Source organism: Chrysemys picta, chromosome 20 (assembly GCF_011386835.1).
Source record: "Chrysemys picta bellii isolate R12L10 chromosome 20, ASM1138683v2, whole genome shotgun sequence".
Lineage (NCBI taxonomy): Eukaryota > Metazoa > Chordata > Testudines > Emydidae > Chrysemys > Chrysemys picta.
Genome location: NC_088810.1, coordinates 17592029 through 17618087, shown reverse-complemented (window position 1 = coordinate 17618087; position 26059 = coordinate 17592029). Strand labels below are relative to the sequence as shown.

The following is a 26059-nucleotide window of genomic DNA, read 5'->3' as shown; positions in this document are numbered from 1 at the left end:
CAATGCTCCTCCTCAATTGGCTGGAGGAGGGTGTGTGAATTGTGACTAATGCCTGGCACCCCTTTTCCTGCTTCCCCTCCCCGACAGAGGCTGAAAGAGCTGCTGCTGCAGCGTGCTTAGAATTAGCCGATCAGGGGAATGAGGCCCCTGGGAATCTTGCTGGGAACAGAGGGGGGCATTGTTCTGTACTGGAGGGGGAAACTGAGGCACAGAGACATGCCTAAGGTCATCGAGTGAATCAGCAGCAGAGCCGGGAATAGGACGCAGGAGTCTGTCTGTCTCAGATAACTACCCCCTGTGGACGGTCGGGGGCCCTTTTTCTCAGGTCCTTAGGACATGGCTGCTTGTCTGCTCCCACTTTGCCTATGGTCTAATGCCAGGACCGGGGAATCTTGCTGCAGGGTTACCTAGAGCTACAGCCCCCAGTTTTTCCCGGAGCTTGGGGGGGCCAGTTGGGATCCAGGGATTTTCCCTGAAGCTGATGCTGTCCTTGGACGACGTTTCATTATGATGGAGCCCTGTGCCTGGGCCCACCTTCCTTGGCCCAGACACAGCAGCAGGCAAACTGGGGGTAACAGGGAGCAATCGCCCCCCCCCCCCACTACCCCTTCTGCCACTCCAGAGCTTTGTCTGCAGGCAGGGCCGGCTCCAGGGTTTTGGCCGCCCCAAAAAGCCGCGATCGCGATCTGCGGCGGCAATTCGGCGGAAGGTCCTTCGCTCGGAGCGGGAGTGAGGGACCGTCCGCCGAATAGCTGGACCTGCCGCCCCTCTCCGGAGTGGCCGCCCCAAGCACCTGCTTGCCAAGCTGGTGCCTGGAGCCGGCCCTGTCTGCAGGGGCAGAACAATGGGCACTAGGACCCAGTGAATTCTCATCAGGTGGAGTCAGGAGGTGCTAATGCAGACAAACCAGTTTGGGATGAGTAGCACAGGGGCCATAACTGGTGTCCTGAGAGCCACAGGAGGGAAAATCCATTGGGGATTTGGCTCCCAAAGAAGGGGTGAGAGAGGAACCCAGCTAACTTCAGTGTTCTCTGAGGGCTGGAACGATGGGTTCCTACGCAGACTATGATGAGAAACTGCAGCCTCAAAGGTGAGTAGCCCAGCTGGGTGTCTGTGACCCCCGTCAGGCCGGATTCTGATCTCGGTTAATCCAGACCAGTGGTTCTCGCGTATCCCTGCTGGGGGTACGCACAGGTCTTCCAGGGGGTACATCAACTCAGCTCAGTATTTGCCTAGTCTTGCAACAGGCTGCATAAAAAGCACTAGCGAACTCAGTACACACTAAAATTTCATAGAGACAATGGCTTGTTTGTAGTGCTCTGTAAACTGTACTCTGAAATGTAAATGCGATATTTATATTCCAACTGATTTATTTCATACGTACATGGTAAAAATGAGAAAGTCAGTCAGCAATTTTGCAGTAACCGTGAGTGTACCTGGGAGTGCCTATCGGTGTGGGGTCTAGAGACTGTGGAACCAGCAAACACGGTTTGGGGTTGTTGGGGGAGGCAGCTGGAGAATCAGGCATGTGTTGTCCTTGTGATTTGATTGGCTTGTGATTTGATTGACTGTCTCTAGGGTTTCAGAGTAGCAGCCGTGTTAGTCTGTATCCGCAAAAAGAACAGGAGTCCTTGTGGCACCTTAGAGACTAACACATTTATTAGAGCATAAGCTTTCGTGGACTACAGCCCACTTCTTCGGATGCAGGGTGACCAGACAGCAAGTGTGAAAAATCGGGACGGGGGTGGGGGGTAATAGGAGCCTATATAAGGAAAAGACCCAACAATCGGGACTGTCCCTATAAAATCAGGACATCAGGTCACCCTAACTGTATCCTACCGTGCCTGGCCTTTCAGACAGGCCGATAAATCCCGCTCAGAAAGTGGATGGTTGCTGAAAGTGGAGCCTGATCCTGTAGAGAGGCTGCCATGCAGAGGGCCAGGTTTTTCAGTGCGGAGCACCCACCGTTGGGACCAGACTTTCTGAAGATCTCAGCACTGACTTATGTATGTGCCTGCATGGGAGTTGAGCTGAAATTCCAGGCCATAGTGCAATGGAATGGGGGCTGCAGTAAGCTACTACTCCCCTAGGGTTTTCAGAATCCGACTTTTAGGAGTGACGCCTCCCCCTCCAAATAGCATTTGAATCCTAATTTTATTGGCAGCCCAAAATCACTAGTTACTGTTGAAAATTGAGGTCCATATATCCCTGGTTTCATTTCTACCCTTACTTAGACTGGGCTCTCAGAGCGATGACTGTCTCTTTGTTCTTTGTTTGTACAGCGCCTAGCACCATGCCATTCTGGCCCATGACATTACCATGGCATTACCACTATATAAATAACAACAATAATACCCTGACTTTTATTAGCTGGCTAATTATTTTAGACCTCGCAGAAGAAGTGGGCCTTGAGGAGGGATTTGACGGGGAGAGGGTAGGCAGGCCGGTGGGTAAGACAGGGATGGAGCTCTGTGATGGGGGAAAAGAGCATGAACGATGATTCAGGATTGCTAAGGAGAGAAATGGTGTTTTGAAACACTGTCAGTTTCCAGCAGCTTGGGGTCAGATCTTGAGCTGATGTCACAGGGCGTGGCACCAATGGAATGACCAGGATTTACACAGCTGTAAATTCTATTATTTGTGTTTGCGGTCGCACTGATCTTGACCGGGAGCCCAGTGTGCTAGGCGCTGTACAAACAGAACAGCAAGACAGTCCCTGCCTCAATATGCTTTATAACACGTGGATTTTGCTGAATGCTGCTTATGCATCCCACTCAAAGGTCACAAGCTCTAAATGATCATTGCTGCTTAAAGATTTTTAGTCCCATTAAATATTTCCTTTTGCCCTCCCTCTGGCTGGCTTGTCAGTTTAGACTGGATACTCTTCAGGGTGGGGATGGTCTGTCTCATTATTTAGGGGAAGGTCTCTGGTCTGTGCTGTGCAGGATGATCTGGCGTCCCTTCTGGGTGTAGAATCGATGGATTTGGATTAGCAGGGCGTTCTGGAGTTGGAAAAGGCTCCGTTACTGCTCCTGGTGTGGTGAAAACAGTTGAGAGCCCGTGTTAAGGTTCGGAAGGCAGGTGGGGCATAATCACTGGAGAATTATACAGGGACTCCCTCCCGCTTGTGAGGCAACTTCATGACTTGTTTGTTTTCTTTGAAGGAGGGTGAAGCAGAAAAACACGCAAACCCTTGCGGTTGAACAGAGAGGGTGGATGTTTCATTGTCTCTGTGCCTCTTTCCTCTGAAGGCAGGGCGAGGAGGAAGTGGTGGAACTTTACGCTCTGCCCACAATCCTGTGCCCCACCCGAAATCCCCCTTTTCCCCTTTAAAATGAGCAGCAATGAAATAGCAAATGTTCACGACCACCATTAGGCTTCAGAGTCAACGTGTCACTCAGCAGTAAAGCGCTTTACCGAGGATTTCATAGCTCACCCGGTTGGAACCACAGGAGCAGCTTTGCCAAGCGGGAGGTGATTTTGTGGGAGCTGGATTTTAAGCCAGAATGCCGGAAATTGCACCTGCTGGGGGATTTTATATCCCATGTGAAAGATAGCGCCTCCATGAGGACCTAGCGCCAACAGCTCACAAGGGGAGAGTGCGCCCTGCTGCATTGCGACACCGCTTCCTGTAGCAGCCTGGCTTTTTTTTAGAGGTCTCCATCCAAGAACTGAGCAGGGAGGCAGTGTGGCCTAGTGGAAAGAGCAGCGGACTGGCACTCAGGAGGCCAGCATTCTATTCTCAGCTCTGCCACTGGCCTGCTGGATGACCTTGGGCAAGTCACTTTGCCTCACCATGCCTCAGTTCTCCCTCCTGTAAAATGGATAATGATATTGACTTGCTTTGAGACCTACTGAGAAAAAAGGTAGGTAGGCACTAGTATTAGGCTGTTTCTCAGAGGTCTCCCCTCCAAATATTGACCAGGTCTGATCCTGCTTAGTTGCTCAGACACAGCTTACAGGATGGGGGGACTCTGTCCTGGGAAGCAGCAAGTCTGCAGGAGATTTGAGGGTTGTGGTGGGTAATCAGCTGAACCTGAGCTCCCAGTGTGATGCTGCGGCCAAGAGGGCTTATGCGATCTTGGGATGCAGAAAGAGGGGAATCTCGAGGAGGAGCCAGAGAGGTGATTTTACCTCTGTATTTGGCACTGGTGGGATCCAGTTCTGGTGCCCACAATTCAAGGATGTTGATAAATTGGACAGGGGTCAGTGAAGAGCCACGAGACTGATTAAGGGTTAGAAAACCTGCCTTACCGTGAGAGACGCCAGGAGCTCAATCTATTTAGCTCGACAAAGAGAAGGTTAAGGGGTAACTTATAGGTATAAGTACCTACATGGGGAACACATATTTACTAGTGGTCTCTTCAGTCTAGCAGAGAAAGGGGTAACAGGAGCGAACGGCTGGAAGTTAACACTAGACAAATTCAGCCTGGAAATAAGGGGTGAATTTTTAACAGTGAGAGCAATTAACCATTGGAACAACTTGCTAAGGATCATGGTGGATTCTCCACTGACAAGTTTTTAAATCAAGTTTGGATGTTGGTCTACAACAGGGGTAGGCAACCTATGGCACGTGTGCCGAAGGTGGCACACGAGCTGATTTTCAGTGGCACTCACACTTCCCGGGTCCTGGCCAGCAGTCCAGGGGGATCTGCATTTTAATTTAATTTTAAATGAAGCTTCTTAAACATTTTTTTTAAAACTTATTTATTTGACATACAACAATAGTTTAGTTATATATTATAGACTTATAGAAAGATCTTCTAAAAACGTAAAAATGTATGACTGGCACGCGAAACCTTACATTAGAGTGAATAAATGAAGACTCGGCACACCACTTCTGAAAGGTTGCCGACCCCTGGTCTACAAGATCTGCTCCAGGAATGATTTAGGGGAGATCTCTGGCCTGTGCGGCCAGGAGGTCAGACCAGATGGTCACAATGGTCCCTTGTGGCGTTGGAATCTATGACGAGTGCACAACTTTTGATGGCAACGCAATAGCGAAGAAGCCAGGCCTTGGAGACACCGTGGACAGCACCCCCTCCCCACAGCCCCAGCCGTGTTAGAGCCCGTTCCGCTGCCTCGCCCCATCTGTATGCACCACACAGTTCTGGCCCCACGGGGACCCGCTAACCGAGTCGTGTGCCAGCTTGTCTGGGAGCTCCCGGCCCAGGGCAGGTTGGAACAGCAGGGCGTGTGCCCGGAAGCCACAGATCACCGGAAAGGAATGTGTTGGCAGCAGGAAAGGTGTCATCATGCTCATTAAGATGCTAATCACATTGTCCTGATGAGAGAGGCTTGCTGGGCAGGGGAAGACACCCCAAACCCTGCACGAGGGTACCCCTGGCTCTTAGCATCACTTCACTGCTGTCTCCTCTCCCTTCTGCTGACACAGATGTTTTTGACCCATGCCCCTACACTGCTTACGTCCTCACAGGCCTGGTCCGCTGGCTTCCTCCAGCCCAGCTGTTCTTTGCTTCAGGGCACAGCCCCCAGGGTCTGGAGGGAACTGAATCCCTCTCCCACTGCAACACAGCAGAAGTTATTGGAGACATACTAGAGGGAGCAGGGTCTTAGCTGGTGTAGCCAGAGCTAAGGCCTCGTCTACACTGCGGGTGCTACAGCTCCACAACTAGGGCGCTGTAGCGTGGCTGCTTCCTACAGCGACGGAAGTGGGCATTTCATTGCTGTTGGATCTCCCCAAGCATCCGCATCTACAGCAGGGGTTAGACTGCCACACCCTTCAGCGCTGTAGCTATGTTGAACTAAATGTAAAGGGTCGTCCAGGGAGCAGCTCTGATGGACGATCTCATCTGGGATAGAACCCAAGAAGTTGGCCTGGCCCAACGAAATTAACAGGCAGCAGGTTTCAAACAAACGTGAGGAAGTTCTTCACACAACGCACGGCCAGCCTGTGACCCTGGCAGACGGTGGATCAAAATCTGGTAAACTTCCAATTTCCATTCTGCAGGAAATTCTTTTCAAAATTTGCTTTCATCGCAAATTGGCAGGAAGAGTTGAAATTCCAAACGCTTTATTTTGACTTTTGTGTTAATGATAGAATTAATTTGCATCACGGCCAATCACAGGACAATCTTGAGTTTTGGAAGAAGGCTATAAAAGTCACCGGCCCGGAATAGAGACGTGGCAAGACAGAAGATATAATATCATCAGTATGATATAAAATAACACAGACGTCAGAATAGAGTGAAAACAAAGTGCTTTGACCTTATTGAAAGGAAACGTTTGGATCATTTTCCATTATCCACTGATACGTTCTCGGGAACCATTTTGATTTTGTTCAGTCGGGATTTTCTGATAGGAAACTGTTTTGTCGGAAAATTTTCAACCAGCGCTTGAGCTACGTATTAGCTCTACCGACCTCAACAAAGCTGCTCCCTCCGATGCTCAGAGAGAATCCCCCTCCCTTTCCTTGTTCTGCCTGCACCTGTGAGGGTGATTGGAGCATCACCAGCCCCAGCTGTTCAAATACACGGAGTCAGGCCCTAAAAACATCATAAGATTCTATTAAAAAATGAATCTTGGGTTCTTTTTCTTTGCTGTTCGGCTTCTGAGCCTTTAGGATCGCGCTCGAGTCCTGTTCTCAAGGGTTTTTTCTGCAACCACTAGGCTAGAAATGTACTTTTAGCTTTAAGAAGAGCACCAAATATCGCAAGAGTTGTCAACACTTGATTGTTTTCTATATCACAGTAACGCCTGGGCCGGGTCACAGCCCCTGCACCAAAGAGCTTACAGCCTGAATACCCAAGAGGGACGTGGTTAGCCCAAAGTCACACAACAGATCAGAGCCAGGATTAGAACCCAGATCTCCTGCCTCACAACATACAGCAGTGGACAGAAAATCAATCCCGTGCCCTATCTGTTAGACCACGCTGGCAATGCCCCTTCGCCTGAACCCACTTAGCTGGCAGGAGGAGGCGAGCTTGCTGGAAGCTCGCCCCAGCATGAAGGCCATCGGTGGCATCTCTTAGAGGAGAGAGTTTGCGTTGTGGCATCACCCAAAGTGGGGAGCTGGGCTGGCGAACGCAGCAACTGTTCTGTGCCTAGCCATGAAGTGCCCGGGAGGCAGGGCCAGCTGCAGCATCCCGTCTTTTCAGTGGCCAATAAAGATCCTGCCTGTTTATCTTGCAGAGCAAACGAAGCAGCGTCAAACTCCATCTGCCGCTACTGGCTAGGCCGGCTGGTGGCTAGCGTCGAGTGCCTCGTTGTTCCCCTGGACATGGTCCATGTAAGAGCAGCTAGGCCAGGAGCTGTTTCTCCAGGTCTGTTCCTTTAGCTCTGCAGGGCCTGGATTCGAAACTCACTGAGGACCCGGCTGCAGGGTGTCATTACAAAAACGGTGCTCTAAAGCCCTTCCGCCGGACAGAGCACGTTCGCTCGCAGGCTTTGCAGAGGCGCCGTGGGGAGTCAGGCACCAAAATGGTATTGAAAGCCGATGGGAACGGGCCGCCGAACGCCTTCAAAACCCCCGGCCTCGGTGAGTTAATTCAGAAGCCCCTTTGCAAGGAAGTGAAGCGGATTCATCTCCCCCTGCCCGCCAGTGCCAATCCACCTTCGCTCCCCGTTTTCTAATGGGGGTCCCCTACTGCTGACAAAAGATTCCTAGTCCCCGTTCCCAAAGCGGGCCCAAAGTGACACCTGTTTTCTACCCCCCCCCTGCTTGCTGGATTTAAGTTTCCTTAGAGACGCAGAGTGGCTGGGTGCTGCGCTGGCTCTCCGGGCTTGTGTCAACAGGACCAGCCCTGCGCTAGACTACAGGGCTTGCTAGGGCGGCGCTGGGTTGATTTTCTTGGGTGTGCCAGCGAGTGCCGCCAGGTACAGGGCTGATGTCAGCTGGCTGGAGAAAGGGAAAGCTGCCGGCTCTGAGCAGCTGCTCCAATGCTCCTCGTTTTCCTTCCCTGCAACGGGCCCAAGCAGCAGTGAGGCTAGCCGGCCGCGTTTGTAACTGAGCAGTGTTGAGAGGTAATTGCCGACTGCCACAAGAGGCCGGGGGGCAGCTACGGGATCCCCTGCATGCCAGCCGAGGTGATTCTAGCCCGGTGCTAGCTGCAGATGGACGGTCAAAGAGGAGGAGCTGTGATCACCGCGTATGTTTCAACACAGGGCTTCTGCCTTGGGGCAGGCTCGGGACAAGGGGACGTAGGCCGGGCACAGCAGGGACTCTGCCAGCCAGGCTGTCATGGAAAGGGTGGGGGGGGCCTCTTGCGGGTGTCTTGGTTCCTCCCCAGCTGCAGCGGGGATGTAAGTCAGGCTTTGGGGGACCGTGTGGGTGGGGGATGGGGACGGTGGCCGTGCCGCAGGCTCAGTGCTCTTGCAGCCAGGAGAACTCAGCACCCCCTGGGGTTCGGAGAGGTGGGATCCGAATGCAAACCTGGGTCCCAGTCTCAGAGCTTGAGTCCATCTCCTGGGTGCTGTAGGCAGGGGAAGAGCAGAGCTGAGCTCTGCGGGGGCACAGGCCGGGGAGGAAGGGGAGCCGGCAGTCAGATGGTGCCAACTCTGCCACCCTGTTTCCACCTCGCTGATGCCCACCCATGGTAGCAACAGGGTGTGTGTGTGGGGGTGGGGTTTGATGACGGGGAATAGGAGGGGAAGCAGGAGGGGCTGGGCGATGGATGGGGAAGCAGGACCTGAGTGACAGAAGATGGGGGTCAGGCAACGGGGTTGGGTGGGTGATGGAGGGAAAGAGATGGGGAGAAGGAGGCATGGGTGACGGCAGGGGTGTGTATGTGAGAAGGGAGGAGGTGGGGTGTGAGTCCGGTGGTGAGGCAAGGCCCAGATGGCAGGAGATGGGGGTCAGGTGACAGGGTTGAGGTGGGGCCTGGGTGCCCAGGTGGGTGGATGGGGTCTGGGTGCCTGGGTGGGGGGAGGTGGCCGCGAGACAATCTCTCTCTTGCAGCGAGTTCCCTGCTCCAGAAGAGCTGGAAGAACGGGCGATCCTCCCTTGGCCTGGCACCGAGAGTGCCCTCCGGGGGCCGTATCAGGCCATGCCAGACCAAGCCCGGAGGGGAGTTGAGCGGTGGCAGAGGGTGCCCTCGCTGAGGGAGGGGCATGTTCTGCCCACTCGCAGCAGGGACAAAGGGAGGAGCAGCTGCACTGGGGCCCTGGCGGTGCTGGGTTTGGCACTGGTCCCTCTGGGCAGGAGGCTGTGTGGGGGCATCCCGGGGCTCTGGGGAAAGACCCACAGCCTGGGGAAGGCGTCCCAGTGGCAGGGCCAGACAGCTCTGCCCTGCCCTGCCCTGCCCTGCGGGGATCTGCCTCGATGGGTGAGATGGGAGCCCCTTCCCTCCTGCGGCTCTGTGCCCAAGCTGCCAACGAGGGGCTCCCGATGTTAGTGCCAGCTGGGGCGGGGTCAACTCGTTCCACGCGGGAGGTGGTAACAGCTCCTGGTTCCTAGGAGCCCGGCTGGGTCTGACCCGCGGACGGGCTCCATTCACAGCCCGGGGGGCCTGGCCCTAGGAAGGCCGCAATCCTGGTTCAGGCCAAACCTCCCACTGAGGACGGAGCTGCCCTTGTGGTCGTCCCTGTTTAGATGCGTTCTCCTGCCCAATTGTGGACTGGCCTGAACCCGGTTCCTCCAGCCCACGCTCTCCTCCGTTGGCATTGCAGGGACCAGAGGGAACCGGAGAAGCAGGACTTGGCCGAGCTGGGGGAGGACATCCAGGACATGGAGCTGAAGGAGGAATGGCAGGACGAGGAGTTCCCAGGGTAAGAGATGTAGCGGGAGGGGGGGACTGCGCTGCAGAGCGGGGGGCGCTGTCTGGGATCCTCACCGCGTCTCCTGTCGCCCTGTCCCGGGAGCAATGGGAGGTGACACAGATGGCCCCTGCCCCACTCACATCACTGCCCCTGGGGGACCCCAAAGGGCTGGCGCCACCGCGGTGAATTTGAACTGCACTATCAGGAGGACGGGGGCGTCCTTGGGGATCAGAGGTTCAGCCTGCAGGGTGGGGAGGGTGGGGGTGGAGCTAATGGGGGAACGGAAGGACTAGAAAATGGCGAATGGGTGTCGGTCTGATGAGGCAGCTGGCGCCAGGGAGCTCAGGGCACAGCCAAGGGGTTCGGAGTATGGGAGGGGGCAACCGTCCCCTTCCAGCCGGTGTCTTTCAAGAAGCAACATGACTGGTAGAGGCAGCGTGGACCAGCAGATAGCCCCCTGGCCTGGCAGTCTCAGGACTCCTGGGTTCTGTGGCTGACTCAGGGCAAGGAATGCACTAATCGAGTGGATAGAAGGGGGGACGGGCAACCAGGACTCCAGGGTTCTGTGCCCAGCTCTGCCAGTGACCTGGGGAGAGTAGCTTCCCGGCTCTGTGCCTCAGTTTCCCCTCCTGTAGAATGGGGATCAATGGACAAAATAACTAGCAAACAGTTGGCCATAAAGAGGAAGCAAAGTCTCTATTTAACCCCCGCAGTGGAAAGCACCCGGCACAGACACTCTGAGCACACGCAAGCGCAGTTGGTGTCTGCGACTGGATCCATCAGGCAAAACGCCTGCCGCGGCGCCGCTGCAGGAGCTGTATTCCCACCTCCTTCCGATAGGCAGCTGTTGCCAGCGGTCACGTGCCGAACGGGGCACAGCTGTGCCGGCTGAGCTCTGCTGTTTACCCAGCGGGTAGTGGCGGGGGGAGGAGGGAGGGAAAGGGAGAGGACAGAAAAGGATCCGCGTTGTAAATGACATGAGGTGGGGTTTGAGAGCCAGGACGAAGCCTTCTCAGGGACCTGGGTTCAAATCCTCATGTGAAATGAGTTGGGTGGTCTCAGCCCATGGGTTTGGTTTGGTTTGGTCCACTACATTGTGTGACTGTCTGGTCCAACTCGTCCTGGACGTGAGAGGGCAGAGGGCCAGCGGCAGAGCTGTGTGTGTGAGGAGCTAAGGCCTGGAATAGCAAGTTGGGGGGCTGTGGGTTGGGACTGAGGGGCGTTGGCAGGGCTGGGCATGGGCAGCCCAGGGCTGGAATAGCGGGGACGGCAGGGCAGGGTTTCAGCAGCAGAGCCTCCTGTGTGTGACACTTGCTCTGCCGCTGACTCCACTGTAGGTAGCTCTGGAGCTAAGTCAGTGTCATTATTCCCATTTAACAGATGTGGAAACTGAGGCACAATGTGATGACATAACATTAATTCGAGCACACAGTCCCCACCCTGGCCCTAGCCAGGGCCAGCTCCAGGCACCAGCCGACCAAGCACGTGCTTGGGGCGGCACGTTGGGGCGAGGCGGCGCTCGGGTTTTTATTTATTTATTTATTTATTGGTTCGTCGGGGCAGCGCTGGAGGGGTTTTTTTGTTTGTTTCCGCGCGCGGCGCTCGGAGGCGGGCGGGGCTTCGGGCGGCACGGTGCTCGGAGGGGCGGGGGCTTGGCACTCGGAGGGGAGGTGGGGGCTGGCGTGGCACGGCACTCGGAGGGGTGCGGGGTCTTGGCACTCGGAGGGGAGGTGGAGTCTTGGCACTCGGGGGGGAGGGCAGGGCCTGGCGCGGCACGGTGCTCGGAGGAGGACGGGGGCTTGGTGCAGCGCTCGGAGGAGAGCGGGGGCTTGGCACTCGGAGGGGAGGTGGGGGCTGGCGCGGCATGGCGCTCGGAGGGGGGCGGGGTCTTGGCATTCGGAGGGGGGGCGGGGGCTGGCGCGGCACAGTGCTCGGAGGAGGACGGGGGCTTGGCGCGGCGCTCGGAGGGGGGCGGGGGCTTGGTGTTCGGAGGGGGGGCAGGGGCCTCAGGCAGCATGGCGCTCTGGGGGGGCGGGGCTTCGGGCGGCGTGGTGCTGGGGGGGTAGGGATTTCGCCGGCGCTGGGGGGGTTCGGCTGCGCGGTGCTCGCGCGGGGGGGGGGGGTACGGTGGCGCGGCGCTCTTCTTTTTTGCCTGGCTCTAGCCCCTTGCCTCCCTTGGGAATGGAACCCATAAGCCCTGACTCTCCCCCGGCCCGGCCCGGCCCTGCCCCCCCCTGCTCTAACCATTAGATCATACTCCCTTCCCAGAGTTGGGGATAGAACCCAGGAGGCCTGACTCCTGGCCCCCTCCCCCACAGGAACATAGCAATTCAGAGCTGGGAGGGATGCTCCCGCTCACCATTTTTCAAACTTTTTGATACCAGGGACCGGCTTGCGTCAGGGAGATCTCAGAGACCGGCGCCAGTCCACGGACCGGTCATTGAGAAACACTAGCCGTCCCTGACCCATCCCCCTGAGTGTCTCATCCTCACCTGTCTTCCAGGCCTCTCCCAGAGGAGGTCTCGGAGGAGGACCTTGAAGACTCTGGCGGGGAGCCCAGCCTAGGTAAGGCCGTGCCCAGGGGGCGGGCGAAGTTAGGAAGGTAAGATCCCAAGAACACCAGCAGGGAAGGTTCTGGGTGTGAGAGTGCTGGGGGTGCAGCCAGGCAAGGGCTACGTCCCCCCGCGTCCCCAAACACCCCCAGAACACAGCTGGTCTGGGTGGGAAGGTTTTGTCCACTCGGCCCCAATCCAGCGATCGTTGCATAAGCAGCGGCGTTTTCTGGACGATACGTTTTCCTTCCCTCCCCCCTCTCTTTTCTGTTTCACATCCCTTTTCTCTTGCTTTTGTTTGTCTTGATCCTTCCTTCCCTCCCCATCCCGCACCAGTTGCCCCCAACACCCTGGAGCTGTGCGGGAAGCGGCACATGAAGAAGCGGCTGCCAGCGCCGGATCTCAGCCTCTCTTTAGACCGGGCCGAGGGCTCGGTGCAGTCGGGCGATTACCCGGAGCGCACGCCGGACGGCAGCCTGGACATCAACGTGGACGAGCTGGAGACACCGTCCGAGAGCGAGCTGCTGGACGGGCCAGAGGGCGGCCATGACTTTGAGTGGGAAGGTGGGGCTGGAGAGAGGATGCGCCCGCAGCTGGGCTGGGCTGAGCGTCAGAGCAGGGGAGGGTTTTGTGGGGGCAGGTCTGGCTGAGGTGCAGGGGTGGGTGGGAAGCAGGCCTGGCTGGGGCTCATAATGGCAGGGGGCTTAGACAAAGCTGAGGTGGTGGGTCAGGATCGGCAGGGGAGTTGGAGTGGTGGGTCAGGAAGGGCGAGTGGAAATGGGGGGCAGGCTTGGAGGGGAGGACTGGGACTGGCTGGAGATTTGGAGGGACGGTTCCAGGGAAGTTGAGTGACAGGTTCGGTCACAGGGACCCCCTTGGGACTGTCACCTGATGTGCTGAAATTACCTCTGAGTCTGTTTTCCCTGCCTGCTTGGGACTCCAGAACCCTGCCTTGTGGAGCCAGACACACTAGCCTGCTGCAACACAGACTCAGGGTCTGGACCATGCCCCCAAAACTGCAGGCTCTAAGTGAAAACAACTTAGCAGGTTACCTGCCTCCAGCACCCAGATCCCAATGGGATCCAAACTCCAAATAAATCCGTTTTACTCTGTACAAAGCTTATACAGGGTAAATTCATAAATTATCCCCCTCTATAACACTGATAGAGAAATATGCACAGCTGTTTGCTTCCCCAGTTATTAATCACTTACTCTTGGTTTATTAATAAACAAAAATGATGTTATTAAGTATAAAAAGTAGGATTTAAGTGGTTTCAAGTAATAACAGACAGAACAAAGTAAGTTACCAAGCAAAATAAAGCAAAAACACGCAAGTCTAAACCTAATACATTAGGAAACTGTTTACAGGTTATATCTCACCCTCAGAGATGTTCCAATAAGCTTCTTTCACAGACTAGACTCCTTCCTAGTCTGGGCTCGATCCTTGCCCCTGGTACAGTCCTTGTTAATTCCAGCAGACATCTTAGGTGGAAACGAGGGGTTTTCTCATGACTGGCCTCCTCCTTTTATAGCTTTGGCACAAGGCCGGAATCTTTTGTCTCTCTGGGTCCTCACCCCTCCTTCTAAATGGAAAAGTACCAGATTTAAGATGGATTCCAGTCTCATGTGACCTGGTCACATGTCCTGTGAGATTCATTCTTCATTACCCACAGGCTGGCCCACACCTACACAGGAAGGTTTGCAAGTAAACAGAGCCATTTACAACCAATTGTCCTAGTTAATGTGAGCCATCAAGATTCTAAACCACCATTAATGGCCCACACTTTGCATAATTACAATAGGCCCTCAGAGTTATACTTCATATTTCTTCCTTCAGATATAAGAATGATTCATGCATACAAATAGGAGGAATATATTCAGTAGGTTATAAACTTTATGATACCTTACTAGAGACCTTTTGCATAAAGCATATTCCAGTTAAATCATATTCACAGTCATAAGCATATTTCCATAAAACATATGGTGTGCACAATGTCACTTTGATTGGTGAGCAAGGGGTTTGGGGGGGTCGAGAGGTTGGTTGGTTGATGGAGTTGGGGGATGGTTGGGGGGGGTGAAAGGTTGGTTGTGGTGGGTGGTTGAGGGGTTGGGGGTTGGTTGGGGGGTCGAGGGGTTGGTTGGGAGACTGAGGGGTCGGGGTGGTTGGTTGTGGTGAGGGCTTGGGGGGTCGAGGGTTGTTTGTGGCAAGGGGTTGGTTGGTTGGGGTTAAGGGTTGGGGGGTGATGGGTGAGGGGTTGGGGGTCGAGGGTTGGTTGTGGCGAGGGATTGGAGGGTCGAGGGTTGGTTGGGGTGAGGGTTGGTTGGTTGATGGAGTTGGGGTGAGGGGTTGGTTGGGGTGAGGGGTTGGTTGGGGTGAGGGGTCAAAGAGTTAGTTGTGGCGAGGGGTTGGAGGGTCGAGGGTTGGTTGGGGTGAAGGGTTGTTTCTTTGATGGAGTTGGGGGATGGTTGGTGGGGTGAGGGGTTGGTTGTGGTGGATGGCTGGAGGGTCGAGGGTTGGTTGGGGTGAGGGATTGGGGGATGGTTGGGGGGTGACGGGTCGGGGGTGGTTGGTTGCGGTTTGGGGTGGATGTTTGGCTGGAAGGTTCCAGGGGAGCTGGACTTGGGGGGAAGGTTTGGGAGGGGACTGGGTCATTTGTGGGGTGTGATTCTCCTTTCCTTGGCCTCATTCCCCCACACCCATTGACACCCATCTCATGGGCACCCCAGTGCCCTGAGGGGGCCATGCATTGCAGAACACAAGGCAGGGCCCAGGTGCTCTCTGGTTATTGGTAAAAGTGCAGAAAAGAGCCCAGGAGCCTTTCCTAATACACGCCCCCGTCCCTTCCCCTCCGCAGATGAACTGCCCAGGGCCCGGCGCCTGGACAGCAGCCTGCTCGAGGAGAAACTCGGTGAGGGGCGCGTGGTGGACGTCGAGGACAAGGATGGACGGAAGTGGAGGATCTTCCTGACGGACGAGCGGGAGCAGAAAGTGGATCTGAGCGTCGTCGAGCCCTACAAGAGGGTCATCTCCCATGGGGGTAACGAGGGAGCGCATAGCCCTGGGGTCTGGTGCTTAGAATGGGAGGCAGCAGGACGCCTGGGTTCTAGTCCTGACTCTTGCATGGGGAGTAGTGTCTAGTGGTTAGATGCGGGCAGGTGGTGCTGGGAGTCAGGATTTCTGGGTTCTATTCCCAGCTCTGGGAGGGGAATTTGGTGCTAGGGGACTGGGAATCAGGACTCCTGGGTTCTCCTGGGAGTGGGGTCCCAGAGTTATGATTTACATGGTGCCGGTCAGTACCTCAGGCACTTTACGGGGCATAGCAAACGCAGCCAATCAGAAGAAGCTCCTGCCCCAAGAAATCCACGACCCCAGCCCTATGGGACCCCGGCATCCGAGCCTGCTGTACTAAACCCAGTTCCGCCCAGCCTGTGGCCCCCAGAGCACCACGGGACGCCGTTCACAATGGCAGCCCCGTCCGTGTGGGTCGGGAGCCAAGCAAAGCAGCCAAACCGACCTGGTCTGGGCCAATCCCGGAGCTTCCCCGTGGGGAAGCACAGGTGTGCCAAGGTGTAAGGGGGCGGGGCTAGGCTCCTGTGCCAGCTGGACCCACTCGCTCGGCTCTGCCGCTCCAGGGTACTACGGAGAAGGCCTCAACGCCATCATCCTCTTTGCCTCCTGCTACCTGCCCCACAGCAGCATCCCTGACTATCAGTACGTGATGGAGCACCTGTTCAGGTGAGCATGCTGCCCCCTGCTGGCTAGTGAACAAACCACATGGGTAACAGCCTGGGAGGGGGCCGTGGGCTGGGGGTGGCTCTGAGCCCCCCACTGGAAAGTGACGCCGACGTAAAGCTGCGGTCACTGGAGGGGGCAGAAGGGATGTTGCCTCCTTAAGCCTCTGCATTGGGTACGTTCCCAGGCCGGGCTGGGCTTTCCCTCACCCCAGTCTCAATTGCTGTGGGGCTCAGCACAGCACAGAGGGGCAGGGGAGCCACCCTCAGATGCTGCCCTGGCAGCATAAAGGAGCCTTAAAGTGGGTGCAAACAGCCCCCTGATACAAGGGCCCTGTGCCCTTCCCTGACATAGCGGGCAGATGGGCGTGTGGCCGGAGCGCAGGGCACTCTGGCTATTCCCTGCTCCAGGTAGAATTCCCAAGGCGCCTCTGATTTACTCCCCGGCACCAGAATATGCGGGAGCCCAAAGGCGGCTTAAAACCACCCTCACCCTGAGTTCAGGGACAGCGTAACTGGAGATCGGCCCTAGTGCCGAGAGCAGCAGGAACAGATAAACCCCTGAACAGGCCTGAAGTCCATTGTGGGTAAGTGGGTGGGGGGGCTCCTTTGCCCTGGGATTCTTGGAATCTCCCCATAGACATCAGGAGGTCCTGGGATGCCATCGCAGCTGTTTCTCTGACCCTTTACTGTCCTGGTAAATGGACCCTTAAAGTGCCAAAACCTTCTTTTAAAATAAGCCTCTCGCTCATAACCGTCTCCTCCTCAGCCCTGCCTGGCTGCCAACAGGAACACGGGCTGTTCCCCTTCTGAGCTCACTCACAGTCTCTTCCCGTCCCAGACCATAAATGAGGACTGTCAGTGCACTAGTCAGGACGGGGAAGCTGCTGGCACAAGAGGGTTAAATGCTACAGCAATGGGCGCTCTGTGAATGCCTAATATAGAATATGGGCTAGTAGTTAGTGCTGGGGACTGGGCATCAGGACTCCTGGGTTCTCTGCCCAGCCCTGCAGCAGGGAGGGAAGTGCGGTCTAGTGGTTAGGGGAGGGATTGGGGGGGGGAGGGAGTCAGGACTCCTGGGTTCTCTGCCCAACCCTGCAGCAGGGAGGGAAGTGCGGTCTAGTGGTTAGGGGAGGGATGGGGGGGGAGGGAGTCAGGACTCCTGGGTTCTCTGCCCAACCCTGCAGCAGGGAGGGAAGTGCGGTCTAGTAGTTAGGGGAGGGAGGGGGGAGGGAGTCAGGACTCCTGGGTTCTTTGCTCAGCTCTGGGTGGGGAATGTGGGCTATTGGTTAGTGTAAGTGACAGGGGGTCAGGACTCCTGCATTCTATTCCCTACTCGTGTGGGGGCTAGTCACAGCCCTACTCTGTGCCTCAGTTTCCCATCTGTGAAATAGGGGTGGGGGATAAGACAATTTACCTCACTGCTGGGGGGGAGGGGCGTGTGTGATGTGAAGCTAAATCCACGACTGTAGCGTGGAGGCGCTTTGTGCCTAGAGGAGGGCTGGTTCCAGGCCTCCTCTCTGCTCTCCCGGCAGGTACATCATCGGGACGCTGGAGGTGATGGTGGCAGAAAGCTACATCCTGGTGTGTCTGAATGGCGCCACGCTCCGCAGCCAGATCCCGTCCTTCGGCTGGATAAAGCAATGCTACCGGACCATCGACCGGCGGTACGACCCAGCAGGGGACCGCTGCTTCCCCAGCCTCCAAAGGGGGAGATCTCTCTTCGCTCTTAGCCCCGTCCCCCTTCCGTTCCCCCGCTTACTCTAACCACTGGTGAGCCAGGACTCTATCAGGAGTTTGCGGAAGAGCTGGGAACGGAAGACACGAGTCCTAATTCCCAACCACCCTGCTGTAATCACGAGAACCCCCTCTCCTCCCAGGGTGGGGAATAGAACTCCGGAGTCCAGCCCCGCAGTCACCACAGCTGTGGACAGACCCCAGGAGTCCTACATACCTTCCCTCCCGGAGGTGGGACTAGAACCCAGGAGTTTTCATACTGAGCCATCTGCACTAACCCACAGACCCCGCTCCCCATCCAGGGCTGCTTTGTCGCCCATGTGGAGGACTCGGGACTGGGTGGGTTCCCTGTTGAGTTCAGCGGTGGCTCTGGCTGGCTGCAAATTCAACCCCTTTTCCCCCACACATACCCCCAATCCCAGCCAGAATCTGCACCCCATAGTCATTGGCAACAGGGAAACAGCTGCTTCCTACCTGGCTCGCACGGCGCGAAGGCCAGTGATGCTGACACTGTGGTACAGGCTGGGCCATAAATAAAAATCCCAGCCTGGGTGAGGATGGAAACTGCAGCCGCCCTTCGAGGGGCTGGAAGAAGGGACTGCGCTGGGCTGTGGTGAGTATAAAGGGGTGGGGGGTTGTCTAACGAGGCTGCTGGACAGAGGCAGACCCTATGGCTCTCTCTGGCACCCCAGCTCCCAGCCTCTGGGCTTTGTAAGCACAGGATTTATTCCAGAATGGAGTGTCCATATGGGGAGCTACCCTGGTCAGTTTCCCCATGTAGACAAGCCCTTAGCTACCTTTAAAGAAAAAACTCCGGGACTTCAGAGCCCCTTCCTTGGACCTGGGGCCCATCCAGAAACCTCCTACTGGCTCCCGATAGATGTTGGCTAATGCCATGAAGCAAGATTGTTTATAGCCCTTGCAAGCCCCGTTTTTTTTAAAGCTAGGATTTTCAAAGGCATGCAGCTCCGGTTGAACCCTAGCGGGATTTCTTGACTCCCCTTAGCCTCCTTCAGCGCCGGCCTCAGCACTGACGACTGTAACAAGGGAGTCTCGTTAGCCAGATCAACATCTGACCCTGCTGAACTCTTGGCTTCAGGGATATCTTGTGGCAGTGAGTTCCACCGGCGAATCGGTACCTCATGCCCTGTGTTCTTTGCATCGTTTCAGGCTCCGGAAGAACCTGAAGGCCATGATTATTGTCCATCCCACCTGGTATGTCAAGGCGCTGATGGCCGTTATCCGCCCCTTCCTCAGGTAGTGTGAACTGGATGCTTTACTTGGCTGGGGGGAGGCTCCCAACAGAGGGGTGTGTGTGCGAGGGGGTTGGCGGCCACCCAGCCTGCAGTATCAGAGCACCCCTGGAGATCGTGCCCAGACCGCTCATTAGCCCGGTGGGCTGCACGTTATTAGCAACAGACCATCCTTGTGCCTCACCACACTCCAATATTGTGATCTAGTGTCTGCAAGACCAACTGCTACCCTTAGGGGGCGCTAGGAACAGCCACAGTGTCGGGTGCGTCCCCTTGCGCTCAGGACCCGCGCGTGTTAACACCTCGCTGGCTGGAGAGGCAAGAGCCCCCTCCCCGCCCCCCCCAGACTGGTCCATGCAGAGAGCTTTTTACGCCTTCAGCAATATTTCCTCCCTGAGCCTGGGCCTCTACGCAGGGCTCCGCTCGCCAGAGAGCAGCGCTGTTAGCTACACGGGTACATGGAGCAAGTATCCGCTATGCATCCAGACACTGTGGTGACAGGCACAGCGCAAGAGTCTAGCCCAGGATTTTTCGGATGCACTCTGCCAGCATTTCCTAGGTGCCCAGACAACGGGCATCGTGTAAAGACCTGGATTTCACCTGCCAGCTGCAGCCTTGTCCTGGTGCTTCCCTCTGCCCCCTATCCAAGAAACTCAGGCCTCTGCCTAGGAAGCAACTCTACAGTCTGGGGAAGAGCAAAGTGGGGCGCCAGTAAGCATAAGCCAGCCTGACGCAGGCTGTTCAGTAGAGGGCAGCGTCGTACATTACAGGTACCGGTTCATATTCCAGTCCCTCCAGAGAACAGCAGCAGAATGGAGTGTAGCTGAGATTGCAGGGCTAACAGCGGGGAGTCAGATATAGGCCCCGTGCCATACAGCCGCTGGGGAGGGACACATGCTAGCTGCAGAATTCAGGTCAACGATTTCGTGATTCAGGGACCCAATTTGAGGCATCCAAAAGGAGCCTGTTTTTTGGGGGTTTTTTTAGAACGCACCGAGCACTAGCAGAGCTGCCAACTCTCTCCGTGTTTGATGTTTGTCTTAAAGCCCCAGCTCCCGGAGCTAGGTGATGACGGGAAAAATCTTGGCTTTCGTTTAAAAAAAGAAAGGCGTTTCCTGCCCTCGTGGCTGCAGAGGAAAGCTTGGCATGTGACCCAGTGCATGGTAAAGGCTCAGAGACCAGACAACAAAGAAAAAGGAACTTGTTTGTTTGGCTTAAAAATCATGAGATTTAAAAACAATCTCATGATTTATTTGAGGCCTAACATGTGACTGTGGAACGCCTGGAGTTGGCAATGCTGCCCCAACCCTCTGAAAATCAGGCCTCTTTCAGGGGTGTCCAGTGGGGCCCCCAGAAACAGACACCTCAAATTACTAGTCCGTTTCAAAAGTCCTGACCTTAACCTATTGGTGTGTGCGTGTGTGTGTGTGTGTGTGCGCGTGAGTCCTGACCTTAACCTGTTTGTGTGTGAGCTTGCACTATTTGCACCAAGCGTGAGATAAGAGAGCCAGATTCTTACCTGGAGTAAACTGGCATAGCTCCATGAGCTTACACCCATTTGCACCACACCAGAGTGCCTTTTGCCGACAGATTGCTGGTTCCCATCCAGCTTGGGATCGACTGGCTGTTTGTTGGCCTATGTGCAATCAGCCGTTAGGACTCAGCACTTGGACTGTCTAACTGGCACTAACGTATCAGCAGTGGCAGCGGAGAGGCCAGGGAGACTCCATAGAGGAGCTACAGAGTATCTCCCCCTAAACCCACTGAGCTTTCCCCGGCATGCATGGGGATGTGCAAATGGGGAATCTCATGTTTCAGGGCTTCAGCTGATGGCCTGCAGGGGTCAGGAAGGAATTTTGGCCGGATGTATTCTGGGGTTGGGTTTTTTTTCCGCCACAGCAGAGGTTGGCCACAGCTGGAGATGGGACACTGGACAGGCAGTGTGCATGGCTGGGTGGCTAGTGAGATGTAAGTCATGTTGCTTAACACGTTTGTGAAAGGTGCCTCGGTGCTGGGGGAGGGCTAGGAACCTGGGTAGAACAGAACAGACTAGAAGGCTGTCATCCTGGCGCCCTGATGGGAAAACGACCGCTCGTGTGACCTGAATAACCTACCCCCCCCTTCTGCCTCCTCTTCCAGCTCCAAGTTTGGCAGGAAAGTGCAGTTCGTGGACAGCCTGTGGGAGCTGTCGCAACAGATTCCTCTTGAGCAAGTGCACATCCCCGACTGCATCCGACAGTGAGTTGAGCATCCTTCCCTGCTCGCGTCGAGGGCTGGCGCCCCTCGGGCTGCTTATGGGGTGCGGCAGGTTCGACTAGGCTGGGATGGGGGGCTCTGGATCCATCCGCCTCCAGGGGAGTGAGGACTAAGTGGAAGCCTTTGAAATCTTCCCCCCACCCTCCCCAGTCACCTTTTTCCCCTTCCTTCGCACCATAATTTTTGCCATTTTCCCCCCCCCAGGGAGGGGGGGCTATTAACCCTTCACACTTAGGTAGGTCAGTGTTATTACCCCCTTATACAGGGAAGGGAAGTGAGTTAGGAATAGAACCCAGGCGTCCTGGCTCCCAGTGCTACACCGGGAGAGGGCTTGCGCTGGTGTAACTGCACCAGCGACGTAGCTGCCCCAGTTCAGACCAGTCGTGTCGATGCCTGCGCCGGCGACTTGCACTGGTGCACGTTACCCCCCGTGCAAAACCACGTTGGTGCAGACAAGGCCAGAGTTTGCAAAGCAAAATCATCCCTGTTCCCCTTTTGAGCCCACCTCTCCTCTCAGGTCCGGGTCCCATGTTGTGTTGCAGGCCCAAGAGGCATGGCATGACTTTACACCACCACTGCTCCTGCTGCATTCTGCGCTGCTCCAGGAGCCAGACAGGGTGACCAGACAGCAAGTGTGAAAAATCGGGACAGGGGTGGGGGGTAATAGGAGCCTAGATAAGAGAGAGACCCAAAAATCATCACTGTCCATATAAAATCGGGACATCTGGTCACCCTAGAGCCAGAACACCCCCTTGGTGTAACACAGAGCACCCTGGCCCATCCCAGCTGCCTATGGGTTGCATCGCCACCCCTGGCATGCCCCCTATGCGGGGTCACTAGGGTACACTGTGCCTACTTTGGGGGGAATTCTCCCCTGGCCCAGGGGCTGGAGCAGAGGACAAAATCTGGACCAATGGCCACATCAGTGCCTTCATGTCTTCTCTCTTCTCCCCCAGGCTGGATCACAGCTGGAACGGCTCCAGGGACACACAGCGGTGATGCTGCACGGCAGCAGACCCCAGCGCCAGTAGGGGGCAGTCGCGCTGCGTAGTTCTGTAACTCCGTTACTTCTTCCCACCAGTGTTCCTTTAAAGGAGAAACCGAAACGACCGTGTTTGGGAAAGGCGGGTTTGTAAATAGGTCCAGCTTAAATGGATGCATTGGTTTAAACACTGGGGGGCTTCTAAGGTTAGGCCGGCTTAAATGGAGGACTTGGCTTACACAGGTTTTTATGTGAGTGCTGTTACAGTTAGAAACGTGACGGTAGGAGCATATGCGTTACTGGGCTCAGTACGGGGTCCTCTGGCCTGTGAGACAGGCAGTCAGACCAGATGATCTAACAGTCCCTTTTGGGCTTGCAATCCCTCAGAGCCCGAACCTCTACACTACACTTTTATAGTTCCGCAGGCCGAGTCAGCTGACCCAGACCAGCCACAGGGTTTTTATCACTGTGTAGACGTACCCCTGTGGATCTAAAACCAGAGTGGCTGTTGGTCTCAATCGGACTGATCCCGGTTGGCTTTATGGATGGAAACAAGTTTTTTTCACCTGCACAGCTGCTGCAGCTCCAGGAGAGGGAGTAATTTCGCCTTAGCGCTGGCCAAAGCAGCAGGAGTTCCTTTGAGCCCCCAAGAACTGATCCAGCTCTGGAAGAAGGCGCTGGATTCCGTTCTGCATCCTGGTGGAATCGGCACTTCGGCTCCAGCTGCAGAATTCTGTTCCCAAGAGGCAGATAAAGCCCAGGTCCTGGCAGCTGGAAAAGTAATGCTCCAGTTTGTACGCTGACCAGCTCCAGGTTAGCCTGGAAGGGAGAGGGGAGAACAGGGACCCGCTGGGGAAAGTAGTGCGGCAGCGTTAGCTTTGTTAGTTCCTGGCGCCTTTCAAGGGAAGTGTCTCCATTTGCAAATGGCACCGAAGCAGCCAGGACCCAGGTGGCTGGAAATACCGTGCCCAGGGTCAAAGACTTCACTCTGCATCCTGCCACAGCTCCCCCTAGGCAGTGACGGGACGCTGCAAGCTGGCGAGCGGGACAAGGGCAAATGTATTTCACGGAGAGTGTTTTTCTCCCAAGCGTTTATTGTCAGGAGTCTGATGCAGGAAACTAACCAGCTCTCCCAACACCCAGGCCCATAATAACCTTGCATTTAACTTTCCCAGACTACACTTCCTTGCTGTTTGTCTCTGTCCGCTGCCCAGGCATGCATCCTTAGTCCTCGTTTAGTGTAAGATCTCTTGGGTGTATGTCCTCAGAGCTGCATAACATTGCACGTGTGGGGGCGAGGAAGCTGCCAGAGTTAACCCCGTGTTACTCAGACATTTTAAAGCAACAAATGGCCTGCCACATTACCGACAAACCCCCAGGCTGTTAAAGCTGCAGGAAGTTTTCAGAGCTGAGTGGGAGATTTTCCAAGGCACAGCTGGAAATTCACTCTCCAGGTGCCACTGACTTTCAATAGGTGCCCAACAGCCCTAGGTGGCTTCAGCACGTCACTTTTCACCTCTTACCTGTTCTCTTTTGTTTTGTTTCACTTCGGTTGAGGCAGAGAGTCTGTACCGAGCAGTTTCACTTTCTGGTTGATGCTGCTGTGTTTGGGTTCCCAGTACTGCAAGGGGGGGCGTTGAATTTTCACAAGCACCGAAGGGACTTAGATGCATTTTCAAGTGCCTTATGGCCAGAGCCTCAAAGGTGCTTAGGTGCCTAACTCCCACGCATGTCAGTGGGAGTTGGGCTCCTAAATATGTCTGAGACGTTGGGCCTTAGGAGCCTAGATCTCACTGAAAGGTGATGGGACTTTGACGCCTGTCGCTTAGATGCTTTAGAAAATTTTACCCCAAGTCCCATTTTCGAAAGTGACTTAGGCAAGATTTTTAAAAGGGACTAGTGATTTTGGGGGTCTGATTTGAAGGGGCCTGACTTTCTAAGGGTGGGAGCTCGGCGCTTTATGTCTTGCATCTGAAGAAGTGAGGTTCTTACCCACGAAAGCTTATGCTCCCAATACTTCTGTTAGTCTCAAAGGTGCCACAGGACCCTCTGTTGCTTTTTATGAAAAGCAGGGGCCTTTAAGTATCTCAAGCTGTCGTCCCCCTGTCCCCCAAATGAGGCACCCAAAATCGCCAGTCACATTTCAAAATCCCAGCCTAAGTCTCATGTAAAGTCCAGGAGATTTTGGCTCCTAAGTGCCTTAGTCTCTTTTGAAAATGGGATTTGAGAGACAGATTTTTAAAGGTACTTAGGAGCCAAAAGGTGCACAGAGGTGCTGGGGAAGGCTCAAAAATGCCTAATTCCCATTGGTCTGGAGTTGACACCTAGGTGCTTCTGAAACTCCCACGAGCAGGGCCGGCGCAACCCATTAGGCACACTACAATTTGGGGGGCAGCGACCGCAGTGGTATTTCGGCAGCGGGACCTTCCACCGCCTCTGTGGGGGGCGGTATTTTGGGGCGGGACCTTCCGCCGCCTAGGGCGGCAGAAAAGCTGGCAGGGCTCCTGCCCAAGAGGTTCCCTATCTGCATCTTTAGGCACCTAAATACCTTTAAAAATGTCCTGAGGCTCCTAAGTCACTTAGGGGGCGTTTGAAAATGTTACCCTTGATCTAAACCCCAGCTGTGTTCTTTGATGTAAATATAGCAGCTGCTTGAACGATGCCTTAGACTGGAAGCTCTTTGGGGCAGGGACTATTTGTTCTGTTTCGCAGTGCCAGCGCCATGGGGTCCCAGGCTGCCAGGCACAACCACTGTACACATCATAACACTGGCACCAAGGATGACACGAGGGGAGAAAAGAGGGGCTCAGGGGGACCCCCAAAATGTCTGTAACTGAGGTGAAATGGGAGGGGATGGGGCCTCTGCAAATATGATGGGCCGGGGCCCAAAATTTCTCTTGATAAGGCTGATTGGAACCGCATGGGGGGCTCGGAGCCCAGGCTCCAGTCCACGCTCACACATCTACCCTGCAATTTTTAACCCCCCAAACCCAAATCAGCCAATCTGGGCCAGCCGTAGCCATGCTGTGGGTCTTTTATTGCAGCGTAGACGTACCTATTGTCCGGGGTAAGCTGGAGGGGGTTTGTGAGATCAGCAGATGGCACTCCCATCCCCTGAGAGTCTGGGTACCATCTCCCCCATCCTATCCCTCCCAGAGCATGGCAGACACATGCCGCAAAGCTGGGCAGCCCCCATGGCACTGTGGTAACTATTTTGAAAAGGCTGTTGCACGGGCTGGTGCTTGCACTTTTTGCACATTCACAAGTGGATGCGTTTAGCACTGACGCTACAGGCACTGTATTTATTGTACCAAGTTTGGATGTTTACAAAAATGAAATAAAGTGACTGGACACATGTCTGGCTCCTCAGCCCAGTTTCTCCGTCAAAACCGGTGGCCAAGTGGCATTTTCAAAGCTCTGGGCCACGGGCAGAAATGATCAACACGTGCATCCCAACTCCCTGGGGTCAGTGACTGGGAAGAAGGCAGCAAAAGTGGAACGTATTGTAGACAGTGGCCAGGCGTCATACCTTTTCTGAACTCTGGGTTTCTCATGCAGCTTGGCAAAGAAGCGACTAAGGGGGGATATGATAGAGATCTATAAAATCATGAGTGGTATAGGGAAAGTAAATAAGGAAGTGTTATTTACTCCTTCTCATAATACAAGAACAAGGGGCCACCAAATGAAACTAATAGGTAGCAGGTTTAAAACAAACACAAGAAAGTATTTTTTTCATGCAACGCAATGTCAACCTCTGGAACTCCTTGCCAGAGGGTGTTGAGAAGGCCAGTACTATAATGGGGTTCAAAAGGGAGCCTAGATAGCCATTG

The 26059-nt window shown here is 55.1% G+C and overlaps 1 protein-coding gene across 4 annotated transcripts; it reads left to right on the top strand.

The window, feature by feature from the left end:
- Positions 1–681: 681 nt before the first annotated feature.
- Positions 682–25585, top strand: BNIPL (BCL2 interacting protein like). 4 transcript variants are annotated; one of them, XM_065573671.1, is made up of 10 exons: positions 682–1090; positions 9628–9726; positions 12221–12282; positions 12606–12833; positions 15125–15307; positions 15903–16005; positions 17537–17668; positions 18909–18995; positions 21131–21229; positions 22204–25585. In XM_065573671.1, exons 1-10 carry the CDS (start codon positions 1047–1049, stop codon positions 22244–22246), a joined length of 1080 nt encoding a protein of 359 aa, XP_065429743.1. In that variant the 5' UTR covers positions 682–1046; the 3' UTR covers positions 22247–25585. The 4 variants fall into 4 exon arrangements, with proteins under 4 accessions (XP_065429743.1, XP_065429745.1, XP_065429744.1 ...); XM_065573673.1 differs by lacking the exon at positions 682–1090 and adding an exon at positions 7805–7983; XM_065573672.1 differs by lacking the exon at positions 682–1090 and adding an exon at positions 7805–8108.
- The last annotated feature ends 474 nt before the right edge of the window (positions 25586–26059 follow it).

Excerpts from the sequence above, each read along its gene's own strand:
- BNIPL (XM_065573674.1), top strand. The coding sequence starts at position 8,201 with ATGGAAAGGGTGGGGGGGGCCTCTTGCGGGTGTCTTGGTTCCTCCCCA. Across the intron at positions 8,263-9,627 it reads TCCCCAGCTGCAGCGGGGAT|GGACCAGAGGGAACCGGAGA; the intron begins GTAAGTCAGGCT and ends TTGGCATTGCAG. Across the intron at positions 21,230-22,203 it reads ATCCCCGACTGCATCCGACA|GCTGGATCACAGCTGGAACG; the intron begins GTGAGTTGAGCA and ends CTTCTCCCCCAG.